Source organism: Halyomorpha halys, unplaced genomic scaffold (assembly GCF_000696795.3).
Source record: "Halyomorpha halys isolate HHAL.00 unplaced genomic scaffold, Hhal_1.1 Scaffold52.1, whole genome shotgun sequence".
NCBI lineage: Eukaryota > Metazoa > Arthropoda > Insecta > Hemiptera > Pentatomidae > Halyomorpha > Halyomorpha halys.
The window spans coordinates 1,716,459-1,725,666 of record NW_027104988.1 but is presented as its reverse complement, the minus strand read 5'-3'; the positions used below and the strand labels follow the sequence as shown (position 1 = coordinate 1,725,666).

Here is a 9,208-nt window from a genome sequence, read left to right as displayed (position 1 = left end):
TTCAGTGAAATAATTTAGGAATAGGTCATTCCACGTCAACTCAACACTGTTTTGAACCTTCCCATCTCAGATTCTATTCAATATTTTAACGATTTAGTATAGGTATCTTAGCCTTCCTTGGCTTATGTTGAAAATACAGCATTAGACACTATTATTATCAAATGATAATGTAGGGGTTCTGCCATAAACCTACCTCTATCAAAATGGGGTTCCATCATTTTCCAACTAGTACCAAGATGGTTCCACGACCGAAAAAGATTGGAACCCACATAAGTATTTTAATAATTAATAAATATTATAAAAAGAATTTAATTATTTCATTGTTATCATAATACAATTCTTTTTCAGCTAATCTGAAACCATGATGGTTTCAATAATTAAAAAAATCATTAAAGTCTTACAAGATAGGTTCATTACGCGAAAGGGTTTTAAATATCGATAGAACATATACTATGACGGGAGATAACGAGGGTGGTAGGCTTGTAAACAGAAGGTTAGAGTGGGGACGGGTCGCTGGCTCAAGCGGTCAGTCGTGATCAGTCATAGCCATGGAGAACATGAAGACAGCTCGGATGGGTCAGCATGTCCTCGAGTTCGAGGACTCGACGGACGTGGGTGACTTCTTCGTCGAGAAGGCCAGGGTCGAACTGAGAGAGACCCCAGAGCTTCGGGAATCGGCGCTACTGGAAATGCGAAAACTTATAGAAGGTAAGTCAGACATTGATGAAACATAAATAAGTACTTGGTACTCCTAACCCGAACTTTTGGACGAAGAAACTGAAAAGTCCCTATTTTATTTAGTTTATTTTTATATAAATGTGAAATCCATTCCTTTTCTCTTACGTTAAAATTTATATTAAAGGTATCCGAAGGTTAAGGTTTTGCTATTAGACACTTTTTTAATATTGTAATGGTTATCAAAAATTTTACCACGGCACCCTAATAGGATTAAAAGAAATTCTCGGTACATTTATCCCTGATATGATTTGGCTATTTAGAAATTCAAAAAATTAAAGCGTTAAATAATTAATAACGTTCATTCTATTGTAGATCTTTTTTGAAATACATGTATGGCTAATTTGATTATATCTGCTGAATTAGTATCCGTAATGAATTGCTAATTCGTCTATCTCATGACTTAAAAATTAATCACTTATAATTTTATAGAAATTCTTGTTTGTAAAGTTAAGCAAGGAGACAATGGTTTTGACACGTTAAAAACTGATTCTACTGACACATTCCAAACTCTGTGAAAATTCAACATTACAGCAAGGGCATCTCTGAGATATATTTGCGCCACTCTCCAGTTCCGCAGCACCCGATTTGAAAACCCCTGGTATAAATAATATGAGATCAGCACACCTGGTAGCGATCAGCCATGTAAATCATGAGGTAATAAAGAGTTGTACAAATAAAAACTGTACAATATCTTTTTCAATAGATTTTTCGTTACTATAAAAGCTGAATAATTCATTATCGGAGTTTGCCTATTATGAACAGAGGCAGCTTATATCCATGAAATTCTAATAAGATACGGACAATGCATATTTCTAATATGTTCTAATGTTTTTTTATATATTCTTAAGACTTATTATTAATTAATAATACCATTTATAAGGATAAATTTATAAATAATTCAGACGGAGGGCCTGCCATTTTTTTACCTGCTTTATACAGTGAGACCAATGGTCTAAAAGCCGTCGAGGTTTTTGTAGGAATTTATAGACCGTCTGGAATAGAAAAATAATGGTATATTCTAGAGGGATCAAGTGTCATCTTGAGGGAAAATGTATTAGAAAAGGTAGATCAAAACAAGAATTATCTTTATTTTTAAATTATTCCAACAAGATTAACTTTTTTGATAATATCTTTAGTCCTTTTGAGCAAATATTCAGATTTATTTGAACTGAGAAACAAAAAGTACCAATTGTTGCAAAAACAGACATCATAGGGGTTAATTGCAGTTATTTAGTGAGATGAATAAGAAAGGACATCATAGAATTTGCCCGGAAGTATATATATTTTACATATATCTATTTTTTTAATCACAGGCACCTATTTAAAAAAAAAGTTTCTTTTGCATTAACACTACCACCAAACTAACTTCACTTTTTGATTCAGTACGACAAAGCACATAGAGTATGACCCAATTGAAAGCAATACACGGAAATATTGGGGTGAAAAATCTATGTCCATAAAATCGCGCGTTTTGTCATAGTGAACATGTAGTACAAAAGCCGGGAAGAAAAAAAAGGCAGTTATCTCACCCCAATTTTTGATTACTTTAATAAAAACTAGGTATAATTACTAGTCAAAATTGAAGAGTCTGCTAAGTATAGGTAGGGGGAATAAATGGCGCCTGTTTCAAAACTTTAAAAAAAACATTAATTTTTCATTCGGAGCTCTATATCTTAAAAACTACCAATAACATTAGAAAATATAAAAGAACATTATTTAAAGAAGAGTAAAATTACTGAAATATTAGCCCTAATAGAGCTATTTAAGTCCAATAGTTCTCGAGATATAGACTTTTAAAAAAATACAATTCATTAAAATGTACTGAAATATCAGTAGTTAGTTAATTTATATTGAGAAATCTATATCTCAGGAACTATGTGACGTACAGATGTCTATTAGGACTCAAATTAAAGTTAGTTTAATGTACTATAAAGTAGTTTATGACCTTTAATTTCGTAGGAATAGTAGTTTTCATGATATTTGCTAAAATAAATTAATTTATAGTTGTCCTGACAACCTTTGTTGTTGTTCGGACCTTTTTTCTCCTCTTGGGCTCTTGTACTAATAGTTTTGTTCATAAATTATACAAATATACCCCACATAAGTTTTTTTTCTTTTCTATTCTATTTATGATAAAATGAATGAATCAGAATGACGAATACAAATTATGTTATTTAATATTTTTTTGGAAGAAAAAAAAATGTTGTCCATAACGTGACATGATACTATGAAACGTTTATCTACTAATACATGCGCTTTTATTGACTAAAACCACGAATAGAATTGTATTGGTTTATGATTAAATTTATATTATCGCTTAAGTTTTTTGAAGATAAACCTTTGAAAAAAACATAGAGAAAAATCAATAGATCTTTAACCAACTCGTGAAGTTTTCCTTCCTATTCACGAAATATTAACTGCAGAAAAAAAAATATAAATTCGAAATAGATGAAACATAAAAACTGCTGACAAGAGAATCAGTTTATTTAAAATTATGGTCATGAAAAGATTAATGTTAATCGTTAATAATAAATAAAAAAAATACTAACATTGTTATTTCTAACAAGTTTTCAAAAGATATTTCTTATAAATTTTTTTTATTATAGGAATACTGATGAATATACTATTTTATTCAGTAAAAGCATCTGTTTTTATTTATTAATAGAGAACACTGTTTCCCGTTTCTTATATTGAAACATTTTAAAACCTCTTACTAGAGTTGTTTATAAGTTATCATGTAAAAACATTAATATATGTTTATACAAATTTTTGTAAATGATTAAATTTTAAATAAATTTAAAAAAGAATATTAACTTTAAAACTGATTGGGTCCCGAAACGTTGTTGTTCGAATGATGGTATGGATTATATATTTTATCTGAAAGGGTTTTTATAGTATATATAAATTAAATTATTTGTTTTAAAATAGTAAACTTTTTTCTATATGAGTGATAAATGACCTTTAACATAACGATATTAATTTGTGATAAGATCTAATGCAAATGAACATTAATCAGTTACAGTTATTATATCCTTATATCCTATTACCAAATAAAAATATAAATAAGCATTGTTATGATGAATCAGCTCTTTGTATATACTTTACAATTACTATTATGATTCAATCTGTATGAATACAATTGAATCTGTGAATCATTCTTGCTGAATGAATATTGAATATTTTTTGTCTAACAATGATTGAGCCACCTAGATAACTTGCAAATAATTCAAAATCTTGATCAAGGTGAATCAGTGAAACAGATTGATTTAGACCAGATTAGAATAGCACTGTATTCTTCTTTTTATTGGTATATTAAATTCAAGCAATTAAATAGGTATATATAAACTTAAAGCATGATTATCTGACGGGTCCCCGTCTCTTTAATTTCTAATAAGCTGGAAATGTACTATTTATATAATAAATTCAAAAGTCTACAAACATTAAAGTTATTTATCCAAGTAAGTAGTCAAAAATAAAATAAAGGATGGAGTATTTTCTCTATTTATATGTGGAACTAATTTAATGATCATTAAAAACTAATGATTTTTTAATACATTTTTCTATCATAAAATTTATTAAATTTTATTATATAATCTTTATATTACATACTAGCTGACCCGGTAATGCTTCGCTGCTAGATCTGAGAATGTGCTATATATGGATTGAATGAACTCAATTCACAATTTGATTTAAATTTTGTCGAATTTAAACATTTATGAATATATTATAATGATAATGTCTTGGTTTCTAAATTCTGTAATATCTTTTTTATATAATGGAGGGGTATAAGCAAAGCCTTAAATATCCCATATCTTTGTAATTATAATATTAATTAATATAATAAAAATAATAATTGTCTGATTTCGATTATTTTATTATTATTTTTTTTTTTTTGGTTTGTTGTGAATTTATCCCTCTATTCAAATAACCGTTTGAGACACAATTAAAATTTTCGGCTTAAATGAGGCTTTGATTTCTATTGAAAAAGTACATTAAGTTCATCACGACTCAACTAATTCACACCAATATTAAGAGTGGTTTAGGGCTCTCAAAGCTACAAATAAAAAAATTGAAAAGATTATCTTTATTTGAAACAGCTATTTTCTCAGAATTAAGTCTGAATTGTGTTAATATGGGTGAAATATCAGACATTCAGCTTTCCACCGGTTGTAGTAACATTGGATGAAATGCAGAGAAGTTATGAATAATCGTAACAAACGAACATTATATATTTATTTATATAGATAGATACGGGGTTACTATGGTAACCTTCTGAATATGCAATGAAAAAAAAAACTAAATTCGTTGTATCGTCCTTAATTCTAGTACTATTTATGTGTTTTGTGTTTCATGTTTTAAATAATTCTATGTTCTATCATATTTTCATATACGTTTTATTAGGACGTCCAACCCTTACGATATTATTGATTTTAGAATTAAAAGAAATATCTTAGTCCCCTTTTAACGATGGAAATTTCGTTAAAGAACCCTACCTACGATTTTCTAAGCATTTCGTTCACATTTTATGCCGGAAATCATTCTTCGACAGATCTTACCATTTCCGAAACCGTTACATCTCTCTCAAGACTTAAATTTATGAAAAAGAGGTCCATGTTTTTCACCATAGAGCTACGCCTGAAATTTAAAAAAAACTTTGTTTTACTTTGGTGACTTATGATTTCACTTTTTTCTCCTAACAGATATATAATGTATAATATGGGTATTTGGATGCAAAAATGCAAAATTAAAGGAGAGAAATTGTTTAAATTTTTTCTAATTATTTCAGATCATAATCATTATCACAATTAATATTCTTGAACCGCATTAAGCAGTGTGAGGATGAACTTTATAGAGCCCTCTCCAGTTCTGGCGGTCTTCTGCAAGGCGTCTTCTGTCATTCCATTGAAGTCCTCTTCTCTGAAAGTCGCTTTTTACCTCATCGTCCCATTTCCTTGTAGGCCGTCCTCATCTTCTTTCGCCCTCTACTTTGGCTTGGTAGGCTTCGCTAGCTATTCTCCTTGGTTCCATTCGCAGATGTCCCAGCCTGGCATCTCAGTCGATTCTCTTCTATCACATCGAATGTTTTTTATTCTAAATAATTATAGATTTGATTCTAATAATAGATTTGATTGGCTTACATTCTTGGGGAGCTGACATAACCGATAACAAATCAATAAAATTTGAAGCACCTCTAGTCAGAATTCAACGGATGTAATTTTTTCGTTTCACCTTTTCAGAGAGCAGTCCCTCAACATATATCCACTAATCTAAACTTGCAATAATTAATTAAAATAATCCTATTTTTATTATACACCTAGGAATGTTTTCTTTTTATTGTAAAAAGATTCTTTACCAATTTGAAAATAAAAAACTTGTTTTTTCTTATTTTATTTCACAACAATAATTCAATAAAATATTAAACTATGCTAAGGAAATAATTGGAAATTTGACTAATGGGTAGTATGCTTACTCGATATGCTAAACCAAACCAGATCAAAAGCTTGACACACTACCTTTGCTCAAAATTAGTGGTCTTGGTGAGGGTTGGAATCGTAGTTTGATATGTGTACGCCGGCTCTGGTTTATTTTCGTTCTAGTCAAGGTTTATTGGAGTACCATTAGCACTGACATTACCAACCGAAAGGTAAAGAATTAGCACACCTTTACGGTTTCTGTCTCTAGTTCCCTCTATATTTATTTTATTTTTATATTGTAGGAGAAATCTAGAATAATGGTATTAAGCATTTAAAATATTTACTAATATGTTTTATAACATATTATATAAATTTGTTTTGCTTGTAACTCTCAAATCTATTAAACAGAATGAGTTAAACTACCAAAGAAAATATGAATGATCGTGTACCAGTCTCAAAAAATTAAATAACACTAGTCCGGTTATAACATCTTAGATTAATAAAGTCTACGTGGTGAATTCTAACTGGATGAAAATATTTTAACTATATTCTATAGTCAATATCATCAGCAATATATGTGATAGTAATATTTACTATCAAAGAAAGAAAAAAAAAACACCTAACTGTAAAATATCATGTTTCTAATAGATCTGTTAAGTCCACTTTTTAGTATAACATTTTGAACAATGAACTTATTCATAAATAGAAAAAAAATCATATGTTTAAAAAAACCCGTCTGCTCGTTTCCACGTTTTTACACAGTACTGCCATAGGCCGATTTTTTTCATTTGGCCCAAAAGTCGCATCATCGATTTTGAATTGATAATCCACCATTTTGAAACTAAATGAGAACCATTAGAAACACAAATGAAAAATTTTAATCAAATTTATCATTTATTGAAAATTAACAACCTAAAATTTTACAAATATGTAATATTTCGTATTGATTTTGTTTCATAATTTGTGTATGAATTGTGATTTTTTAATGAATAATAAATTTAAAGTATCCTAAAAATGGAAATATCTTATTTTTCATTTTTTTTTTCTAACGCTTAAAATTTTCCAGATTAAAAAAAAAAAGGTTATCGATATATATATATACCTCATGAGTGGAACATGACATTTAACGAAATCTAAAACAGTATCTTGCCCCGCAATGGGAAAAAAAAGTTTTATATCGCAAGAGGAAGTAGGATAATTTCTGAATCAGTCTTCCGGAAACTGCTGGAAGAGCTTTCACTGATTAGTCTAACAAGAGAAACAATTGCAAGAAGAAAAAAGATCGTTCATAATATACGAAATTTAGTTCGTATCTCAGTGTATGTGCGTGTGCGTGCGTGCGCGTGTCAGTCAGCGTGTGCACGCATACATTTGCTATTGACTATTCATTGAATTTTATAGCTGGCACTAACTCAATAAAAGCAAACAATTCTTAATGAGTAATAGTAATTACTCAAAATGAATTGGATTTTGTAATGTAAACATAGTTAAATTAAGTTTTAAATTACTAATTGCAAGCTGACAGTATTTATCACTAACCATAGAAGTTGAGATAGAATTTCAGACAGATAAAGCTACTGAGAACACCACCTTATAAGAAGATATTTTAGTTAAACGACAATGACCTCCCAAAGAGGTAAAAGACATTATGGGCCAAATTCATAGACAGCACTAAAAGTAAGTAAACAGAATTGCTCATACAAGTAATTTACATCTAAATAGGAAACATTGAAAAATCAGTATCAATATTAAAAAACGAACAAAAACGGAAAAATAAGAGAAACAAGCCCACAAGCGTTTTTCTAACTTCATGCTACGTTATCGCTTCTAGCATACTGTCAAAAAATGTCAAAAATGCCTTTTCTTTTGGATTATAGAAGATAAAGAAAAAAAGGCTTTTTTAGACTAATGTCATTATAACCATAATACTCTATAAATTAAAAAAAAAATTTAACAAATACGATACATGTAAAAAGGCACTGCTGTATTTACAAATGACACTTTAATTGTCCAACATTGAAAATAATAAACACAAATTATACACTCCTTAAGTAATTTGAGTTTAGTTCGACTCTTTGTCTTTAAGCTGGGCTATTCACACTCAGACCATTTAGTCTTCGGATATTCGGACTCACCGGTACTTCAAAACATGTTATTTAAAAAAAACAAAAAAAAAACTTGAAATTAAAATTTTACGCGATCGCATTATTTTCCACTACAATATATTCCACATATAGGTAAGTGAAAGTTAAAATCTCGAATGATTATGATTGAAATCATGTAGGTTTTTTTCCTCTTAGAAAATTGGTTATTACTTGAATTTAAAATATACTTTTACTTTGTGACCATGAAGAAGACATGGTTGTGCACACTCGTTATTTATTGTAAATACAATAACTAAACAATGAAATGAATAATTTATTAATGTTATGCGTAGCTAATATTAATGACCGGAAGGCCATTCCTGTCAGAACATTTTTGACCAACCAACCGTCGGAACATTCTCGTTTTTTATTATAAACTGATTATTAAAATAAACCATTATTAACTAAAAATTTAGTTTAAGTTCAGCAATATATATGACAATTAAATATGAGTATGATATTTTACGTAATGTACCAACCAAGGCTTCTTGGTTATTACCTATCTATTTATTTTCATTAGTTATTGCATCATCTATATTTACCTGGTTGTATTTTCTGCTCCCAGATTAAAAAGAATCAATTACATTTGAACAACACTATATAATTTGAAAAAATGAATCTGAGGAATGACCTTGCAAATATGTACTTATTTGGTATTATTAGAATCTGACGGGATAATACAACGGATTTTTCTTTGAAAAGTTATTTATCTGGGAAAAACATATATTGGTTTTTATTCCATTGTTGAACTGCTACTAAAATAATAGAATACTAATCAAACTATAATTAATAAAAACTATTAGCTTGCATAAGTTATAAAAACACTATCTTAATTCGTGCTTTATTCCATTTATTCATATTTTACTTATTATTAATATGTTATAGGTTATTTTTTATATCATAAATTATATA

The 9,208-nt window shown here is 28.9% G+C and overlaps 1 protein-coding gene across 1 annotated transcript in view; it reads left to right on the top strand.

Moving 5' to 3' along the window:
* Nucleotides 1-515: 515 nt before the first annotated feature.
* LOC106691971 (alpha-tocopherol transfer protein-like) overlaps nucleotides 516-9,208 on the top strand; it is a 69,695-nt gene continuing 61,002 nt past the window's right edge. Inside the window, exon 1 of the mRNA XM_014437877.3 lies at nucleotides 516-708. Within this exon, the coding sequence (XP_014293363.1) occupies nucleotides 549-708 (160 nt within the window). The 5' untranslated portion in view covers nucleotides 516-548. The remainder of the gene's footprint in view (nucleotides 709-9,208) is intronic.